The sequence below is a fragment of the Monopterus albus genome, unplaced genomic scaffold (assembly GCF_001952655.1).
Source record: "Monopterus albus unplaced genomic scaffold, M_albus_1.0 scaffold14.1, whole genome shotgun sequence".
In the NCBI taxonomy this organism is placed as follows: domain Eukaryota; kingdom Metazoa; phylum Chordata; class Actinopteri; order Synbranchiformes; family Synbranchidae; genus Monopterus; species Monopterus albus.
Window position 1 is genome coordinate 646,042 of NW_018127894.1, and position 21,609 is coordinate 667,650.

Consider the following 21,609-nt stretch of genomic DNA (forward strand, 5'->3'; position numbering starts at 1 on the left):
AGTTGATGCTGATAAACAGTGATACTGAATTGTTGCCCCAGAATTCTCATTATTCAAGAACAGTAAATGACAGTGTATTCCTGGTAAACCCAACAGACCTTAGTTGAGTGTCAGGTGAAAAAATGCATCCCTTTCCATCAGACACTGTACTGAATAATCACACTTCATCTGTCATTGTGTGCTTTGTTGTGCGGCTCTGTGTTGTCTGTGGTGTGTTGTGTTGTTGTGGATTTTCCATCGTGTTGCCACTGCTCGCTCACTCAGCTCATCTGTGCTGTGCTTCTTTCTGTGACCTGCTGCCGTCTCTCCTCTGCCTCGTCCTTTTCTCACAGCCATGCTAAAGTCAGTGGGCGTGTCTATCTGATCATGAATAGGTGGGTATCTGCTCGCTTTCTGTGGCACCATTCCAGTTCACCTTGGAGTCCCCCACCCCCCACTGGTTCCCCTTTACCCTGTTTGCCAGAAATGGTGCACTGATGGTCTTCTGGAATATTTGAACTCCACCAACAGGAATGATGTTCTTTTTCAAGTTTTGTATTATTTTGCCTGTATCCTTCTCTCATTTGGTTTTCTGTTACCTTTCTGGGTCTTTAACCCACCCTAAACCTTTCCTCTATAAATCCCTTCCACTTTTCTCCATTAGCTTCAAAAACTGTCCAACTCTTGCAAGAGATAAAGTCTTTGCCAAGCATGTTTCAGTTTGCAAAAACTGTTCTTTCCTTCCAGTATGTTGCCAGTGATCTACAACCTCCCTGTGCAATGAACCCCAGAAAATTACCCCCTTCCTGAACAAGTTTGTCTCCCCCAAACCACAGGAGCCTTTTGGCCAGACTTTCATGTATTGTAATAAAACTATGTGAATATTTTTAAGTGTCAGTTTCAGCCTGCCTCTGTCGGTTTCTCTCCTTACTGTTCATCTTGACTTCTGTGTAACTTCATTGTTCTGAGCAGCATCAAGCAAAAAATTCCCACTCAGCAGAGCAAGTAAGTGTGACCACTGGATTACAGAATGCTTGCCTTGGTATGCAGCTGGTTCATGCAAGCCGAGCCCGACCTTTGACCTCACTCCATTGCCTGAGAAGAATTTTAAAGGGTTAATGCCTCTCTTCAGCTATTACCATTTATCTGCTGCAAGTTAAAAATCCCTCAGACACCAGCAAAAACATTAGAGGTTGTTTTAAAGTATGCAGAAGGAATGTGCACTGCTTTTCGACTGTAATGCCTGATGAAATGTCGCTCTTCTGCTCAGTTATTGGACTCGGAGCTGATGATTCCCCTTTGCATCGTCGCCTTTTGAGAATCATCTGGACCACGTGTATGAGTTTGTGTTGTATTTGTATGCTTATGAGGACAGAATTTTTTCAAAAACATAGGAATTTGAATAAAACTTCTAAATACGCCTAAATATGTGGAAATTTTAAGATTTCTTTAAATTTAAATAGCTGATTTCAGATCTTTTCAGATCTAGTATTAAGATTAGTTTACTAGAATCTAATAAGCTGAAAGTTAAGTTTACTTTAGCAACACAAACATGAAAAAGAGATAGATTTACATGTATTTGCATGTAAAAAAAAAAAACCCTTTGCTTTATTAAGATGACTACAAACATAACGTTCCCATTTCAAGTTTGTTTGGGAAACGTTGTTGCATCTTTTTTGCATTTTGTTGTCTCTACTTGTCTCTAATAAAGAATAAAATCACACTTTAAACTTAAATGGTCAAAAAAAGGTTATGATAAAGCAATAAAACAATTCAGTTTAAACTTGAATTCAACTAAAATTTTAGGTCAGACTTACCATTTCACCTGTTCACATTGTTCTGATTTGCTAGAGCAGGTTGGGGAGAGAAATAAAAATTGTAGTTAAAAGACAACAAGTTACAAAAAACCTGTAGACAGTGGCAGAAAAAGGTCATCAGTATGAACTACTGCATCCAAAGATCCAGAACTGTTGCTAAATGGACCTTGTGGTGAATGTTTAATTACTAGGGGTTTAAATTGCCCTCCAAAAAAGAATTTATAAAAGCCTCTAAAACATCAAGCCATCACTGAAAGTCCTCACAAGTGTAGAAATCAGATGTATGTGCGAGTCTGCATGCATGTGCCTTTGCGTGAAATTGTTTTGTCACATCTTCAGGCTGGTGAACCAGGACGGCAGCCTGGCTGACCTCACCATGCTCAGCGCCAGCTCAGTGGACACCAGTCTGCCCAGAGAGGAGGAGGAGGAGAAGCAGGAGGAGCAGGGGGAGTGGGGGACAGAGAAGGAGAAGGAGCAGGCCCTGGTGGTGGTGATAGATGATATCGATACCACTGGCGAGAAGCCTGGGAGCCTCTCTGACCCGCGGCAGTCCAGCACAGAGGAGAGCCACCAGTGCAGCGCGGGGACTGAGCCAGAGCCCAGCACAGAGGAGAGCTCAGGTACTGAGCCACAAATCCAACTTCACACTGATGATGCACCAAAACACTGTAGCATAGCTCTCAGTTTTCATTATTAATTCATCTGTTGATTATTTTATTGATCCATTTTTCTTTAAAATGTAAGAAAACAGGAAAAAGTGCTCAACACAAAATCCCTGTCAGCAATCAGAAAACCACAACTTGTTTTTGTTGTATGTTTAGTGTTTCTGTATTTGTTTCTTGTTCATTTTCACTAGTGGTAATGGAACAGTTTGCTCTTCCAGGGTGGATAAATTAATTATATCATACTCTTTGAATACATGTGTCCATTTGTCCCATACTCACCACTGTGTCTTTCTCAGTGGTGGAAAATAATTAAGCGGATTTACTCATGGGCTTAAGGACAGATTTGAGGTACTTTAATGGAGTATTTTCATTTTACAGTTTATACTTCTATTACACTACATTTCAGAGGGAAATATTGTATTTTTACTCTTCTATATTTGATGGCTATAGGTAATTTTTCAGGTTAAAACTTCACACACACCAAAAAGGCATATGATGGGTGTATTGCATATTATACATAGTTGCAGAATATACTGCTTTATAGTACTATACATCAGATGATTTGAATTAGCACCACCTTCTCAGTTTCAGGCTTGGGGAGGACCCAAATGCAGACGTGAGCTGATGTTTGCTGTCTGGTGAAGTTTAATAAAACTGATAGGAAACAAAGAGACAAATAGATCAACTGACGAGCTCAACCTGACAGAAGCAACGCAAAGACATCTAAAGAAAACCAACAACTAAACAGCACAGCACAATACTTTTACTTTTGATACTTTAAGTACATTTTGCTAGTAATTCAGTCAAATTTTTTACTAAAGTAGGATTTTCAGTCCATCACTTTCTGGTAAAGGAATATTTTTACTGTGTAGTATTGTTACTTAGGTAAATGCTCTATATACTACTTCCACCTCGTTGACCTTCTTACAGATGTACCTGACTCTATTCATCCATCCATCCGTTATCTATACCACTCATCCTGAAGAGGGTTGAGGGGGGGTTGGAGCCAATCCCAGCTGACACTGGGCAAGAGGCGGGGTACACACTGGACAGGTCACCGGTCTATCACAGGCCTGACTCTATACATGCTGTAAAGGCATCACTGAGGCACTGGGGTGTACTTGGCATGTGCAGTATATCATGTATTCACAATAACATAAACCCTGTGCCACATGTTCTAAATCAAGTTTAAAGTGCTCGATAAACTCAAACATCCAAACAAGCATGTACTGTAAAATAAGATGAAGTTCATGTTGATCTGCTGGTCTAGAGGCTGTGTGGCTGATCATAGTGCAGAGCTGAACTCTGCAGCATCTCAGGGAGAGCCTTGGTGTGCGATGCTCAGGCTGTTGTTTTCCAACAAAGTGTGTCAAAGCTTCCCACCCTGCTGGCCGTGTTTACCCCTCTCACAGTGTTGTGTAAAGACAGAGCTCTTCCAGTCATGAGTCTAGAGACCTATTCTCTCAGGTCTGTCTCAGTCTGCCCAGAAGACATGTGTTGCATTAAAGGCCAAAGCTCTCCTCGAAAAGCCTGGTCTGCTGCCCAAGTATCTGCCTGCACTCTCAGCAGCCAGCCGTTACTCATCTCAAGCAAAGTTGTAAAAATCTGCTGTATTGCAGATTTTTGGGTTCAGCGAGATTTACCTCCAGTTTTTTTCTGATGCAGCGTGAGGCCCAAGTACTCAGTTTAACCCGTTGCATCTTCCCGCTAACCCCAAGTGAAACTGCATCATTAGCATATTCACACAGACAGTCACGCTGCTCTGAAGTTAAATGTTGTTTATACGCATAGAAAATAAAATTGGTGATAAAACAGAGCCCTGGAGGGCCTCTCACTTTTTAATGACCTGCAGGCTATAGAAGCTATATTTACAATGAGGTCTCTCTTAAAACCTGGGATAAAATGTATAATGGAAAAGAATAAATACAAATATTTTACAGCTTCAGGATACATGTAAAATGCATGTTTAATGTCATTGTTACACTGACCTCATATCTTTCCTTCTCTAAAATGCAAACTGCCATATACAGCACTTCCATATGAACACACACAATAAATACCTATTTTCTTTCCTCCTGATATGAATGTCTGTGGTTGGAATTAATTTCCATGTATAGACATTTTTCTAATTGTGGCTGAATCATGAAGCTTTCCATTACTGATTAATCTACAGATTATTGTCTTGATTCTTTCTTAAGCTTTTGGTTTATAAAATGTAAACAAATGGCAAAAATAAAAGTCACATCACAATTTCCCAAAGCTGAAGGCGATGTTAAATTTCCAACTAATACTTCAAAGCTATTTTATTTTGCTGTCACAGGGGACAAAATAAAACAGATTCATGTTTGAGAAACTGGAACCCCTGAATTTTTGGGTTTCGTGCCAATTCATTTTGTGTCAGTTGACATTAGCGGTGTGTATTTATAATGCATGGTTTTTGTGGCAACCTCAAGATGCAGCTTTGTCAGATTTATGGTGTAATATTTACTTATTTTTGCTTCAGTGTATTGAAGGTACTTGTCACCCAGTGCAACAGTACACTTATTTTATCTGCCTTTAATGATTTCTGGACCGCAGTAGAGCTCTATGGCACAATGCTTGTTAGTATGTTCAAGAGATTTGACAATAAGAAAATAACATATTCCTTAATTATACCATTACTTTGTGCCAGCTTGAGTTAGTGAATTAGAAGACAAATGCCTAAGCAAAATGCCAGGAGTGGGATAACTGGGTATAATCAAAGGACACATTTCGGCAATTAAGAGGTGAAACCTGGAAACATTTTCCATTTGCACCTCTCCAGTCTTAAAGTGTGTCTGGTTTTTATCTCTTCGTCATCTTCAGATCTGAAGAATAAATGGCACCTAGTGGTCGACCGTCTGACGGTGCTCTTCCTCAAGTTCCTGGAGTATTTCCACAAACTGCAGCTGTTCATCTGGTGGTTACTGGAGATCCACATCATCAAGATTGTGCCCTGCTACATCGTTTTGGTCTGTGTCAAAGAGGGAGAGGTACAAATGCTTCAGATCCCTCTATTAAAAGCGATGTGATAAAACTTTCAATAACATGGAGCTGCTCGCCAGAGTTGTCAGCTTTACAGTAGCCTGTCATCCCAGGTGGTGAACGCACTGTTTAAGGCTTTCAGATGTTTCTGTATGACATTTTTAGGTCCTTGAATCTTCAGTTTTACAGGACTTAATCAAAAGGAAACCTCAAATCACAGATTATATTGATACTGCATGATAATAAAGTAATAAAGTTACTGGAGCTTGACTGAAAAATTTCTGGACTAGGTTTTTAGATCGAAGACATTTCACCTCTCATCCAAGAGGCTTCATCAGTTCTGCCCGACTGGTGTTGAGTCAGAGATATTTATCCCCATTGGTGGTGTTTCAGTCCTTTGATACCCAACAAGTTGAGAATCTGCACGGAGCTTGACCCATTTTAGAGTGTTTTTCATTTTCTGTGCATCTTGCAAATATGTGTGGTTGTGCCAAAAGACTCTCAAAAGATACCAAGCTCTTGAATGTTTTCACATTGTTTGGTTTACATTGTGCCATTTGCTACAGTTCCAAGACTAGTTTTGGTCTTTTTGCAGGTTGGGGAGGTGTCTAAGCTAAGCTAAGCTGAGATAAGATAAGATGAACTTTTATTAGTCCCCTAACAGTGAAATTTACAAAGCTACAGCAGCAAATAGAAACAAGGTGCTCAGTGTTAAGAATAGAAAACTAACAGACAAGTTATTATCAATATAAATAGAATAATAAAAAGTAAAACGGTATTGCAAACTGGTATGCTGAGTATTTAGATATTACATTTTGTGTAAGTCAGTCCTTTTAGCTACCTTGATTTCTAATAAATGTTTAAATCTTTTCCAAAGATTTACATCCACATTTACTTGCTAGCAGTCTTTGTCTTTTTGCCTTTGTTGGCGCATTGCAGCACGTCTTGGCCTTGTGTGAAACCATTGGCAGGACTGTGTTTCATGTCGCTCCTCTAGATGTGCAGATGCTGTTTAAGTCAAGTTGATTTATGACAACATTGAACCGATATAAAGAGATCCAGGATGGTCTATAACGCCACAAAATATTTGGATGAACTTTAATAACTGTTATAGTTTCTGGAAGAAAAGAAGAGTCTTTATTTTTTAGTTTGAAACAGACTGAGGGGTTTTGTCTGGTTGAGCTCCTCGGGCTTAGTTTGTTAAATCCTTATTAAAACCTACTTTTGTAGTTTAACTTTTTTTATGTTATCTTTTTTATTTCTTGACCAGTGTTTTATGTGTTTTGATTTTATATTGTGATTCTCCTCTCACTGTATTTAATGTTTAAAAGTGTTTTGAAACATGCAATAAAAGACCTATTGATACTAGCAGGAGGAGGAACAGGATTTATGCAAACTGATTTCTTGCCTTCATCTCCTGTATTGTCTCCTATGCAGGTGTCTTTGTTAAACTATGTATTTCTGGCATCCTGGGCCTTCGCACTGCCCTACAGCCGGTATCGGCCCCTTGCCTCCAGTGTTTGCACCGTGTGGACGTGTGTCGTCATCGTATGTAAAATGTTGTACCAGTTGAAGTCTATAGAACCCAATGAATACTCTAAGAACTGCTCTATGGTGAGTATTCACAATAAACACTCTAAGAACTGCTCTATGGTGAGTATGCATGCTGTCTGACCCTAGTTGTATGATCCTTACCATCCTTGTACTAAGAATAATTTTGTACATATTTTAAAATGTCATATTCAAAATGTACATACAGTTTGTATTACACAAATTTAACATCATGCACCTGACTACGTTCAGATTTAGATTATTTTTATGTCAAGGTAAATATAATAAATATCACAGTTGGAAAAGTATGGCACAGTAAATACATTTAAAACAAGTGTATGATTCATCAAAGCCAACAACATTTATATTTCCTGTCCCCAGCCGGAGGGCTACTGGGGCGACCAGAAGAAGTATATGTCTGAGAAGTCTCTGCTGTATAAGGGACAAGTGGATCCAGCCAACTGGGTGGGCTTGAAAAAGTTTGGTGACCTGCTGGGCTACCTCAGGGTGAGGAACGGAAACATTCATCAGCTGAAAGTTTGCACACAGGGAGGAAGAAATTTAAATCTGAACACGAACTAACAGAAAACAGTATTTTATTCAACAGAAGGGGCACCTCTGAAAATATAACAAATTACAATCACAAGCAGCCAGAAATAAAACCAATGACCAAGTCTAATAAACTTCAACTCTTTGTTTTTTAAATAAAAACAAGAAAATGCCAGATGCTATTATTTGATCAAATGAATTTTTAGTATTATGTAAGCATAATTATTGAACTGTACAGTACACTCCTCTTGTATCTGTTTTATTTTACATGTACATATACTTTAATTCACATTTATTTATTTATTTCATGTCCCATGTTTTAAATGCACTGTTTAGCTGCTTAACTGTGCTCTACCTCTCACTGCATGTTTTGCTTTCAGTCCTTGTTTTTCTACTTAATTTTATCCTAAATTTGCTCTTTGAAATGCTTCTTCTTATTACTGTTACTGTCCCTCTCATTACTTGCGTTGTGCACAACCTATGCCAATAGTATTTAAACATTTAACTGTACACTGTGCTGTAAATGATTGCATATGTGAGAAGTAAAGGTTTACATCTTTCAGCATGTATGTTCAACAAAAAAAGAAATAAACATTTAATACAATAAAATCTCCATCTGTGCAGAACAACCTCTTGATGTTGGCTCTCTTAGCATTTGAGGTGACCATCTACCGCCATCAGGAATACTTCAGACTGAGGAACAAACTGTCGCCTCCCGCTGCCCGAATTATCTTCCATGATATCACAAGGCAGCACCTGGACATTGGCATCATCAGCTTCATCAAATATTTCATCAATTACTTCTTCTACAAGTTTGGACTTGAGGTAGAGTTCAGAAATGACTAAAAATGTCCTTTACAATCTAGAAACCAGAAAACATTTGTGCCACTTCTGTGTGTGTTTATTCCTTGTGTTTCCCACAGACGTGCCTGCTGTTGGGGGTCAACGTCATTGGGCAGCGTATGGACTTCTATGCCATGCTCCATGCATTCGCCCTGATAGCCGTCATGTATAGGCGAAGGAGGAAAGCCATCGCTGAAATCTGGCCCAAGTACTGCTGCTTCCTGGCCTGCATGCTCACCTTCGAGTACTTTGTCTGCATCGGTATCCCTCCTGCAGCCTGTAAAGGTTTGTGGGGTTGACTTGGTCAGATTGTAATTATCAGATAGGCACAGGAAAGTGATCGACAGCCAGTTAGGATTTAAGGTCGCAAGTAATCTCATTAATCTCTCAATCATCTTTTTAGTCAACTGAGTAATGATTTTGTAAAAATAGTGAGGAAATCCCTGACATGTCCATCACATAAAAGCTGTTCCTCTGTCTTTTTGATTTTCTGGTTTTGTTAGCATGTCATGTCCTTTAAGATTGGTCCACTAATAAACCTGAGATTTTTATGTTGTATATATGTATGTCTGGACATAATGGTGCATGTTTTCATTTCAGACTATCCCTGGAGGTTTCCCAATTCTACTACAAACTCCAATGTGGTCAAGTGGCTCTATGTTCCAGATTTCATCACCAAGCCCAGTTCATCCTTTCTCATCTGTACGTTTCCTAGTTAAACGTTTTACTGTTGTAGCTGGTCGAAGTAGAGCTAATTTTAACTACTTCATCTACTGTTGGGTAGTTTAATCTGCAACAGTACATCATGTTTTATGATTTTATCACGTGTTTTCTCGTAATCTGTAAAGTAACCGGTAACTAAAGCTGTCAAAAACATGTGGCAGAGTAAAAAAATACAATAATGTTGTGGAGCTGAAGTACATTTACATTTCACCTCAGGCCACAGTTAACTTCAGGATGAATATACATTAAAAGGCTTATTTTGTTTTCTCAGATTATTTTAACTGAATCACAGCAGCTTTACTACAAAGATACAAATTGAATATTTATTCTCATATCAGAGTTACAAGTGCTCTCTCTCCTCACCTCTTTCCTAGATGACTTCATGTTGCTGCTCTGTGCCTCTCTTCAGAGACAGATCTTTGATGACGAGAACAAGGCGGCTGTCCGTATTATGGCTGGAGACAATGTGGAGATCTGCAGAGACCTGGACGCAGCCACCTTCAGCGTCCACAACCCGGTTCCCGACTTCATCCACTGCAGGTACAACACTAATGTTCCACTGAATTTACACTGCAGCAGGAAGTTGGCCCAAGTACGTTTTTTCTTCCTATTAGGACCTACATGGATACAGTTTATGGCAATGGATCCCATACTTATATTTCATCACTTAAATTAGATTTTAAATTAGATTCACTTGAAGCGGTTGTCATAACTTTGGTGTCACTGGAGCTTGACTGGACCAGCATTAACACAGAGGACAACAACAACAACACAGAGAAATGGAAATGAAGTGAAGTAGCCAGCTTAATTGATTCTTAACAATGTTATAAACTCAATACTGAAATGTATTCAAATCAAATGGAGCTGTTAAAAACTGTTCATATGTATATTACATTCAGATTACTTCTTAGAATATAGGTAAAACAAAAAGCAGCAGTTTGAAAGGAAGCCAGGGGAGCTTTGGTGTCAGTGTACCATTGAAGCTTTTTAGGATGTTTTATGACTTCCAGCTACTTTTAATAGACAGAATCTTGTACTAACGTTTAATCTGTAATGCTGTTTATAATGTTCAGAAATCATTGTTTTATCCACTGTTTCCTTGTCTTATGTTTATGCAACAACATATTCACTTCAGATTTAATTTTTCTGGTCAGTGTTTCTCAAACTGGTATCAATTGATTGAAATTGACACTATTATGGCAACAAAGAGTTTTAAAATAGAAGCAGGTTGGTAACATAACTGATTTAGTTCCTTTACTTTATTGTATTGATTGGCAGTATTGATCCATATACCAAGTTTAATAGACAAGTGGTAGAAAGGCATATTATCTCACCAAAAACTAGAACAACATACTATCAAATATTAAAAAAATGTTTGGTATTTTTAGTTAAAGCATAATAAAAATAATAATTGTCTTCTCTGAGTTTGTCAGTGCCGTCTAATCTTGTATCTAATATTATAATCATATGGTTGTAATGTCACTGAGTATGAGTATGAGTGTGGCTTTCCTGTGCAGGATTGATTGTGATGTTGATTAGTGATGGACCCTACAGTAGGAAGAATAGTTGGTGTATACAGCAGAAAGTGTGGGATCTAAATAAACTCAAGCAAGACTCTTATTGTGTACCCAAGTCTCACCAAACCTTTCTCCTCTGCTGAGGCCAGCTCAGTAGAAAACTGTTGTACTTGGCTTCTAACTGTGTAACTGTGGAAATCTTAAGTGGGGTGGTGCTGAATAAGGAAACACTCCCTCAGCAGAACCTTTGTCCTAGATAAATAAAGAACAAGAAACAACTGACAGAAGACAACAGCCCATGCGCTGACTGAGAGATTTTATTGAATGCCCTCTGTATACATAATTCAGAGTTTTGGCTGTCCTCCGATATTTGAATCTAGAGCTAGATACTGACTTTGCACATGAAAAATGAGCGAACAGAGGTTTTCAGAGGCAGAGAAACAGAGGGCGAGTTAGAAACACAGCGAGACCATCCTGACCTGTCCACAGTCATTGATTATGTGCTCTTCACATTCCACTGTTTTGATGCGCAAAGTGGACAAGTCTTTTATTAACGCACTCTGTGTCCATCAACAAGCCCTAGTAGAGAGAAAGAGAGCTGTACAGAACGCCTGTCCACGCCACAGCAGCTCTACACTTATTCCATCGTTTCCCTCCAGGATCAAATTACGGATACGGGCTGAGGAGAGAAATCCATAGTCCACAAAAACACTCTGTCCGTCACTCGGCGACTCAGACGCTTTTGCCCTGTACTCTAACTCAATAAATAGCTTTTAAGTGTGGAAAAGGTATTTTCTCCCCCTGATGAAGAAGGACACTCACTCAGCTATTTCAGCCCATCAACACGTTGTCTAGTCCCAGTGCATTTCATCAGAGCAGCTTCCTAAATAGTGCGGCCCATGTTTTCCTCCAGTTCATCAAATTAATGCACATTGCTTCCTATGTTTCCACTGGACACGTTACATAAAATCACAGGATTCATACACGTGCTTTAGCATGCTAGACACACACAGGTCACGCAGCCGTGTACTTGTGCTGAGTGACAGGAGTTGGGTTTCGCCTCTAGTTCCCAGTCATTGATCAGAGAGAGAGGACATACTACGTGAGAGAGGAGACACTAGAGAAGGTGAAATGAGAGAAATACATGATCTCCTTTGATGGTTCCTGTCAGTACTCTGGCTGCAGCAGTTTGGATTACCATGCATCGTATTTAGTCATCTTAGTCAGCTAGTGAGGGTCCAAGCTTCAGGCATCATGAGACAAAAATCAGCTGATGACCTTTATCACTTCTGGGTGCTGAAGTTCAGATTTGAAATTTGGAATCTGTATAGCACCAGTCGATTTCCATTCACATATAACTTTCTTCATGTCTGTCCTTTAGGTCCTACCTTGACATGCTGAAGGTCATCATGTTCAACTACCTGTTCTGGTTTGTCCTTACCATCATCTTCATCACGGGAACCACGCGGATCAGCGTCTTCTGTATGGGATACCTGGTGGCCTGCTTCTACTTCCTGCTCTTCGGTGGCGAGCTGCTGCTGAAGCCGATCAAAAAGATCCTGCACTATTGGGACTTTCTGATCGCTTACAACATCTTTGTAATCACCATGAAGAACATTTTGTCGGTGAGTAATCTATCTCAGATTGTTTATGAAGATTGACTACATGATATAAAAATCCTACAGACTAATTTAATATAAACTTTTGTTCTCAGTAGTAGAGTTCACTTGAACACAGCCTGTTTGTTATGTGAAATCACAGATCATAAAGATATTTCATAATTTAATATTTATTAAATCATTGATTTCTCTAATCAATCAGTTTAGGGGGCTCTTCATTTTGGATTTATTTCATTTTTATTTGGTTCTATATGTTAAATATGTTATTCAAATATACATGAATATTAATAAAGCAATAATTTCTCTTTGACCATAGATCCTAGCCTGTGGTTACATCGAATCTCTGATCAAGAACCAGTGCTGGTTAATCCAGTTGTTCAGTCTGGCATGCACCATTAAGGAATACAATACACCCGTCGACGGTGAGGGGACTCGCCATTTTATCTGATGTATTTTGTAACTGTCACGTTACTTATTAATTTTGATGTTTGTTTGGTACAAAATGTAAATATGCTCTTCAGTATAAATCCCCATTAATCTGCCGCTGCTAGTTGTACCTGAACAAGTCAGTGTGATTTGCTCCAGGAAACTGTTTGTCAAAGTCTGTGTATCCCTAGAAATTGAAATTAAAGCCACACCCTTGTTTTTCTTTTTCAGTTTTAGGCCAATTTATTGTAGAATGGCCTTCATCTCAGTCCCACTAGGATTTACAGTGAACAGAAAAACTGCCATTTTATGCATACTCATAAATTAACAGTCTACAGTGGTATGACTGGGAGTTTGTGCAACCTACACTTTGCCTTTACTTTCATGTGTCACTAGACAGTATCGAAGCAAAGATATTTTTACATATGTTGCACAGCTACTCATACTGAAATACGGGATTTGATGCATCATTGTGTTTATGCTAAGGATGCCAATCACATTGCAGTGTACTGGTTTTGGTCCAGCTAATAATTTATTGCAGTGTGAAAAATCTTTAGTTTAAATATAACTGGGCTGTGTACCATTTTTGTCCCAGATGATAACTGTCTGCTGCCCAAAGATGAGGCCGGGATCATCTGGGACAGCATCTGCTTCGCCTTTCTGCTGCTGCAGAGACGAGTGTTCATGAGCTATTATTTCCTCCACGTGGTAGCCGATATCAGAGCATCACAGATCCTCGCGTCCAGGTACACAACTGAGCTGCACAGAGACGCTGTAACCAGGAGTTTGATACAAGGCTGGGGATGCTGTCTCCATATTCAGACCCCTATAATAAAGTCATCTCTTGTATGTTTCTATGGGATATGCAGAGAAAGAAGTCCTCAATAAAACCCCTGTGAGGGCCGCACAGCCCATGGAAGGGAGGTGGTGATAAGTTAGACTTTTTAAAGCAACAGACCCGTCAAACTCAGGTGTAACAGACCATATTAGTTGTTGCATTGGATTGCAGTAATCATTTCTGTTCGGCATGGAGAAGGACTGTGAATACTGTTGGTACAGTTATGTTTTTTGTGATTATTTAGTAATGGCTGTCAAAATTTGATTGGTTACTGATGCTTGTCTGTGTGTTTCAGGGGAGCCGAGCTTTTCCAGGCCACGATAGTGAAGGCAGTGAGGGCCAGACTGGAGGAGGAGCGCAAGTCTGTGGAGCAGCTGAAGAGACAGTGAGACTTTAAATATTTAACCTACTTCATGTTGTATCATGGTGCGGTTTTGGGTTTTGTGTACTGTACTGTGCAACATTAGGAAAAGTTTTGAAATTAAATGTCTTATTGCACAGGCCAGTTTACCTTTAAAATGTATAGATTTAAATACACAGAACTAATAAAATTTGCATTGTCTTTGTCTAGATTAGGTTAGCTAGAGTTAAAACAGCAGGATTATTTAGAGCTACTTCAGGATTACTCAAGATATACAAGATCTGTCTACTCAACAGTTAACAACCAAATGAGACCAAACAGTATGTATAGAAAAGTGGATAGAATATATATTGTTTAATTGTTAAAATGTCGTTTTCTGAAACATTTGGGTGACTACAGCTGCAGACTGATGCACATTTACAGCAGTGTGTTCATGGTAAAGAAAGAACATGTGGCTCATTAAAGTGTTTTAAGCTCTGTGGCACAGATCAGTATGATGGCTTCTGTAGACCAGAGATGGGGGATTCTAGTCCCATCTCCTGACTCGAGTCAGACTTAAATTACAAATTTGATGACTTTTAGACTCGTTTGACACTGGTAAAAGACTCAACTTGACTTTGACTTGGCATTCATGACTTGAGACATATAAGTAATGTAGCCAGCATTACTACTGTGACTATTTGAGGATTTTGTGTAGCTTTAGTCTCATTGTGCCTCATTTAGTCCACAAGTAAGTGAACATGATTCAGAAAGCCATTTAAATTTGTTCTGGATTAAAAGCAGCTCCTGATTTGGTCTTTATTATTTCCTGGAAACCATCTCTCAGCATATCATGCTGCATAAAGTCAGTGTGTTTCCACCACTTACTGTTACCTCAGGAGTTAGCCCTTGATAATATCCACTCGCCCGCCCTAATGAGCACTCCACTGTTACATTACGTATGCTAATTTCCATATGAAGCCTGAAGATGTTTATGGTCAGTCTGTCTGTAGTTGGTGATGTTCCTCTGTGTCAATACTTTGCATCTCTTCACCATCTCTCTGATCTAATCAGGATGGAGCGCATTAAGGTGAGGCAGCAAAAGTTTAAGAGGGGCAAGGAGAAGATGCTAAGCATGGTACAGGAGTCTGGAGACGGACAGACCCTGGTTCGGCCTGAAGATGATGATGATGATGATGGTATGGTATGGCGAAGCCTGCCAGGGCCCTTCACTGGGCAGTCATTGATTAAAAAAAAGTTTGTGTAGAAATAATATGATGGTTAGTAGAGCTCAAGGAAGTTGGGTGAGAGTGAGTTAAAGCCTAATCAACCTAATTTATTAACTTGTTGTGTGATGATGTCTTTTCTTTAGCACATGAGCTAAAAGAGCAGCTTTATTGAGTAGAAATATGCCTTGAAGTTAATAGAAAACCTGATTTCTTATGAAATGTTGCACTGATGTATTTGTGGAATTTTAGGAGCACAGCGAGTGAAATCCAAGACCAAAAAAAAGCAGTGGTGGAGGCCGTGGGTTGACCATGCTTCCAGTAGGTTGGCCCCCAACCCCCCTTTTTTCTCTTCCTCCACTCCAATTGGCCCTTGTGTCCTTGACCAGAACGCTGAGGATTCCCATACTGCCCCTGGGCTCTGAAGGCACCAACATACAATAGCTTTGCTCCCTCCAGACTTTAGTCCTTTTCTGTCTCTATTTAAGGGACCTTGTTACCTGTAACTCTCATGTTCCTGTACACTGTGTGTGTGGAACGGCATTTCAGTTTTAAGAGGATCTGTAGAGGTGTGTTAGTATTGGTGCAGAGCATGGCTGCCTTAAATAGACTCAATGACATGATGAAGAAAGAAAATAACTAACGGCTGGAGGTTAGTACTTGATGTTGTTTTACACGTGAACTTCAGCGATGGTCTCACCTAAAGAGCCCACAGTGGAGAATCACTCTGTTGTGAAACATTTTAATGCAAAGATATGAAGTTGACTTGCCTTTATTCTCAGTACTGGAATAAAGGATGAAGGGTTTGTTCATTCTTTGCCTGTGGACATGATCACCAAGCAGGTGTTAGCCTTGAGAAACTAAAACAGCAAGAATGATTGGATCAACGCTCCAATAAATAAAACAACAACTTTCCCCAGCATGTTTCTGAGTTAACCGAGTGTTTGCCTGTTTGGTTTGAACTCATGTCTCTTACTGTACTCCCTCACCCCACCCCCTGACATTTTTCAATTATTTCACCATTTGATCTCTTTATCATTTGATGTTTCATCTCCGGCCCCCAGCATCCTCCCTCACTTCCCACCCACTGTGGTTCTGTTCAAGGACATAAGTCAGCCTCGCCTGTACCCGTTGCTTTAACACTTACCTACTGTAAACTGGAGTCACCTGTTTATCAACTAGCTTAAAGGTGTAAGAGTTTTTAATAGACATTCTTCATTGTGCTTTATGCTTGTAGTTTTATCAGTCTTGCTGACATTTTAATGTGTTGTGTGTCATCTGCATTTTCAGTTTCATCCTCCTATTATGTTTTTCCGAGTATGTGGATGTCATGGTTAACTGTAGACTGTTAGTGAATTGAAAAGGATTAAATGTTAGGTTGTGGTTTATTTGTCCTGCATTACTCTTTCTTCAAGGGAACCTTCAGTGAGCCTTATGTTTAATGTAACTGGAAAAACACTGAATGACTTCAGCCTCTGTTGACTGCATGTAACAACGTGTTACCCTCTGTCCCTCAGTGGTCAGAAGTGGAGACTATTACTTGTTTGAAACTGACAGTGAAGAGGAGGAGGAAGAGGAGAAAACAGATGAGGAGCTTCCAAAGAAGTCGGCATTTCAGGTGACTTCCTGTTGTCGCTCGTTTTTCATCTGCTCCAGGGCGAATTTTAATTCTCTCTGTCACATGTTTATTATTGATGAGGATGTTGCACTTTTTCAAATCAAAATATTGTGTTTTTTACATGATTACGTTTAGTCTGTCCAGTGGTATAAGAACCGCTTGGTTTCTTTACTTACAGTAAATACAGCAAAATAAACATTAGGTTATTAGCAAACTAAAAAGTTTGAGTAAATGTGTGTCCCACTCCCTGATCTGATGTTTGCTGTTTTTTTATTGTTAACCAGATTTATTCTTTATTCTACACATTAAAGAAACTAAAATATATAATGCATTGCTTGCAAAGTTGAAGAAATAACATATTACTAAGACACATTTTTATGGACTTTGTTTTTGATAAACACAGTGCTTGTTTTCCTGAGTACATTTCAGGATTTGTGACTTGTGCTTTTTTTTTTTTTACCAAGGAATAAATAAGTAAAGGTTTTGAATATTAACATTCAGAGGAATCTAATGAGTGGTCTACGTTCATCTGCACAGTATCTGTGACTATTAAATCCTCCTCTATGATTTTTCTAACACTGAAATGTTTTCTACTAATCCTCTCTCACTCTTTTCCCTTTCTGTAGCGAGCAATCGGGAAGTTTGTCTCTGCTGTTTTCGCTTTGCCCAAGTCTGTCATTAGGCTGCCTAAAACTGTTCTGCAGTATGTAATCAAGGCAGGCAAGGTACTCACCCCCACCACTAACACAGCATGTTTTCTGCACGAACATTGCAGGTTTATTAATATTAATGCCACAGCAAACTGGTTTTTGGTGTTCTGCTTTGTTTTGTGTTAACCTTTCTCTTGCATGCGGTTGCATGACTGACTGGATTGAGCTTTATTCTGACATGGTGCTGACTGTGCATGTGCTGCATGTTTACCTTTTCATCTGGTGTCCTGCATAGAGTGCAAGCTTCAAGTTATCATGATCAGTGTGAAGCAGCAGTAGTTAGCAGTTTGTATTTAGGCCTTTACTCTGAAGGACATTTTTTGTGTGTTTAAAACACTACACTGATGGTTGTGCATGTTCAGTGCATCAGCAGAAAAAAAAATTTCTTGACAACACTACTGCCTATTTTCTTGGACATATTTTTTTGTATCTGCAGAGTATAAAAATTTGCTTGATATAGATCTCTGGGAGTAATCACATACGTATTATTACAGTTTTTATTGGACTTTTTTTTGTTTTTGTTGCCATCAATGAAGATATGTGAATTTGCTGCAGAAAAGTCGTTTTGTCAGGAAATAAAAACCTACATGACTCAATTAAAAGGGTGTTCAAGACTGTCAGTTTTCATGCTGGAGTGATATGATTTGAAATCATTTGCTACAGCAAACACAGGAAAATCCGATGGAAAAGTGTTGTTTCAGAAATGGTCTGTAGTATAAAGTATAGCTGATCTGTAATTCATTGCCTGAAACATGCGAAGCCACCTTAAATTTGTGTCAAATTTTTCCTTTTGCCTACTGTTGCTCTTGCATACAGTGATTTGTTTCTGCCCTTTCATTGGTGCTAAGCTGCTACTGAACTCTGTTCTGCAGTTTTTCTACCACGCCTGGATCACAGACCCCAAAGCTGCTCTGAAGGCAAGAGGCAAAGAGAAGCGCAAATTTTGGAAAAAATATACCAGAATTAGACACAGGAAAAGCAAGAAAGATGGTAAGCAGGCTGACACATGATGCTGCTACAGTATTTATATTTGGCATGAGCTTCCTGTTCCTTGAGCCACAGTGAAGTTTATTTACTGTACTTCAGCAGGTCATGTGGCCATAGAGGTCAATGAGCTGTCTGATGACCAAGACAAAGGAGAGGAGAATTCTGATGGCCCTGGTTAGTGTTTCTGCTTGAGATCATGAAACTAAAGATTGACTTAATTTCAGTCTTAACACATTCTGCACACTGGACTTTGACCATTGAATCAGTACTAAGAGCATATAGAAAGTGCATATTGTATAGACCACTATTAATTATTTGCTTTTTCTTTGTCTGTGGATGGGGGGTAGTCAAGGATTGGGATACATGGAGGGTGGGTGACCAAGACACTACTTAGTGGTCCAAATTAAATTCAGATAAGGATGGTTCTCTACTGACAAGTGATGTGTTGATTTTATTAAATAAAATGAACATGTAAATTATAATACAAACTATAGTGGCCAAGTGCCCCATCCAGAGAAACCTAGACTTCAAGTACAAAACCATAGTTGCACTATTTGTCTTTCTTTTCCCTTTTGATATTTTTTCTAACTTTTTCAGGATGATAATTATCAGTTTGCTGGTAAATCGCAGCCTAAGAAGTTTTATTTATGTGACTCTCCCTCAGACAACATCATTAAGCGAGTGTTCAACATCATCAAGTTCACCTGGGTGCTCTTCCAGACGACAGTGGACAGCTTCACCAAGTGGATGAATGACGTGTGCAGAGAGTATATCGACATCTCCACTGTTCTGCGTATAGAGCGCTGCATGCTGACCAGAGAGGTCAAAAAGGTGCCTCATCCTTCACACTGACCTTTGACATGTACTATACAAGTGTTACAAACCATTTGTTGTGATCCACTGAATTTTTATCTGACACCACCGTGAAGTCTACAGTATTTTTCCCAGTTCTTTGGTTTTTGAAAAACCTATGCTCAAATAATGACTTTTTTGTTTTTGTTATTAATAAGCTAATTAAAATTTCCTTAAAGTGACTGGAAGAAGCAGAAAGTAATGAAGTCCTTTCCTCCTACCAGGGTAATGTGCCGTCCAGAGAGAGCATCCACGTCTACTACCAGAAGGCCATGAGGCTCAACATGTCCAGGCATGCCAGCATGGATCAGCTCAGCGATGATGAGTCGGCCTCCGGCTCAAGCAGGGCCAGAAGGAGGCGAGGAGGCTACCGCATGGGGAGCCAGGACTCCACGGCCTCCAGAGACAGCATGTCCAGGTACACAGAGTGTGATGGTGGTTGTCAACAATTCAACAGAGGAGACTGAATGAAACAACAACAGATTGTGGCTTCATGGCATCTTCCTCCCTGAACTTTATGCCTCTTATTTCCTCTTAGGTAGAAAACAACCTTTCATTTTTAGGTAGTTGTGAATTAAACAATGAAATGTATATAAATTATTACTCTAATGCAAGAAAAAAGTTTAAATGAAAGACCTTTGTTTGCATGATTGGACAGAGCACCAATATATTATAGGTACTAATGCATTTATACCTTGTCGAGCCCTTCATTAGTTTCTAAAGTTTTCCTGCACTACAAATTCGATTCATCATTTTTCATTGAGGAATTATTTATTGCAAAGGAAGTAGCAATTTGTACTTTTGCCATCAAAACAACAGTCATACTATTAATACATGTACTTTACCTCATGTGGGTACTTTAGTTGTCTGCAGATAAATTCACATGGCAGTAGAGTTTGTATCATGATCTACATACTAAAGGGTCAGTTCCGAGACAAAAACCTTAAACTCTGCAATAAAATCAAAACTATCTTCATGGCTACACCACCTGGAGGTGAGTTAGAAGATAGGTAATTGTAATTGAAGTGAACCGACCCTGTAAGGTGTAGACAGTAAAGTTTTGTTGTGTAACGTTTTTAGTTTTATACTGCATGCATCATAGGCTGCACACTACATGTTCTCTGAACCTTTAGGCAGACAGCTCAGAATCAGGTAGCGAGCTACTGGCAGCTTGCGAGCGATGTGTCAGAGACCCCGTGCTGTAATCATTCCTCACCATGAAGAAATCCCTGTCCGAAGTGGTCTCGGAGGATGTGATGGATGATGAAATGACAGTCCTTGTTCTTTGCAAAACTTTATTTTAAAATGCATCTCAAGCTAATACTGAAGCCTCAACAGTCTGTAATCAGATCGCTTTGACATCTTCCAAAGTTTCCTTCCCTGGACAGTTGTTCCTGTGGAGCAGCAAGGGAAGGATAGAAAAGAGGGACTCTTGTTCCAAACTAGTCTACAACATTGGAAATATTTTCTTCAGTTAAGCTTTTTAATATATTTTGCGCAGAGGGAGGACTGTGGATTTTGTGCCCCATCACATGCACTGGGAACATGTTGGGATTAACAGGACAAATGTTTACAGCAAACACCACCTGTTTCAATGTTCATATGGTTTAGGACAGTGGTCCCCAACCTTTTTATCACTGCGGACCGGTCAATGCTTGACAATTCTACCGCGGCCCGGGGGGTGCGTACGTAGATTGTTTATATTGTTAATATAATAATAAACGTGAATCCACTGTGTTGAAATTTTAACTCCCCATAACGCTAAATCAATGGGAGCCCGCAGAGGGAGGACTGTGGATTTTGTGCCCCATCACATGCACTGGGAACATGTTGGGATTAACAGGACAAATGTTTACAGCAAACACCACCTGTTTCAATGTTCATATGGTTTAGGACACACTAGAAAAATCATGAAGCCATCCTTTAAGGTTGAGTTAAAGGCCATTGATGCACAGAATATAGGGAATCTCCTGGTCTGTGTAACCTTAAATAGATCCCATCTCATCCTTCTCACCGCTAATCATTCCATCTGACGCTCTCACCACCTCTCAGTGCCTTCACTGAGGCCACCACCCTGTTTTCTCGTCAATCCACACTGGAAGACCTCGATGGAATGCCAGAGTGCATTCCCAAAACCAGCGAGCGTGCCAGGCCCAAACTGCGTAAGATGTACGGCCTGGACATGTCCACTTCATCAATGGACAGTGGCAGCAGCATCATATCCAGGTGCCAGGCTTCTGTATCACCCATACATACACCTGTGTCACTGACGTGAATCATTACATCATTGCATCTCACAACTTCTGTTTTTGCTCCTTTATCAAAACGTGTCTCCAGATCAATCTG

The 21,609-nt window shown here is 39.6% G+C and overlaps 1 protein-coding gene across 11 annotated transcripts in view; it reads left to right on the forward strand.

Moving 5' to 3' along the window:
* piezo2b (piezo-type mechanosensitive ion channel component 2b) overlaps positions 1-21,609 on the forward strand; it is an 85,238-nt gene that overhangs the window by 47,731 nt on the left and 15,898 nt on the right. For 2 of the 11 annotated variants that reach the window (XM_020591261.1, XM_020591263.1), the window contains 22 exons: positions 333-374; positions 2,136-2,416; positions 5,306-5,472; positions 6,902-7,117; positions 7,397-7,522; positions 8,189-8,389; positions 8,488-8,692; positions 9,008-9,109; positions 9,505-9,670; positions 12,029-12,272; positions 12,583-12,688; positions 13,288-13,438; positions 13,826-13,915; positions 14,945-15,069; positions 15,349-15,417; positions 16,614-16,714; positions 17,341-17,439; positions 18,297-18,414; positions 18,511-18,585; positions 19,076-19,242; positions 19,488-19,681; positions 21,316-21,489. In XM_020591261.1, coding sequence (XP_020446917.1) covers positions 333-374; positions 2,136-2,416; positions 5,306-5,472; positions 6,902-7,117; positions 7,397-7,522; positions 8,189-8,389; positions 8,488-8,692; positions 9,008-9,109; positions 9,505-9,670; positions 12,029-12,272; positions 12,583-12,688; positions 13,288-13,438; positions 13,826-13,915; positions 14,945-15,069; positions 15,349-15,417; positions 16,614-16,714; positions 17,341-17,439; positions 18,297-18,414; positions 18,511-18,585; positions 19,076-19,242; positions 19,488-19,681; positions 21,316-21,489 — 3,219 coding nt within the window. The remainder of the gene's footprint in view (positions 1-332; positions 375-2,135; positions 2,417-5,305; positions 5,473-6,901; positions 7,118-7,396; positions 7,523-8,188; positions 8,390-8,487; positions 8,693-9,007; positions 9,110-9,504; positions 9,671-12,028; positions 12,273-12,582; positions 12,689-13,287; positions 13,439-13,825; positions 13,916-14,944; positions 15,070-15,348; positions 15,418-16,613; positions 16,715-17,340; positions 17,440-18,296; positions 18,415-18,510; positions 18,586-19,075; positions 19,243-19,487; positions 19,682-21,315; positions 21,490-21,609) is intronic. The other 9 variants (XM_020591265.1, XM_020591262.1, XM_020591264.1 and 6 more) reach the window with 9 other exon arrangements.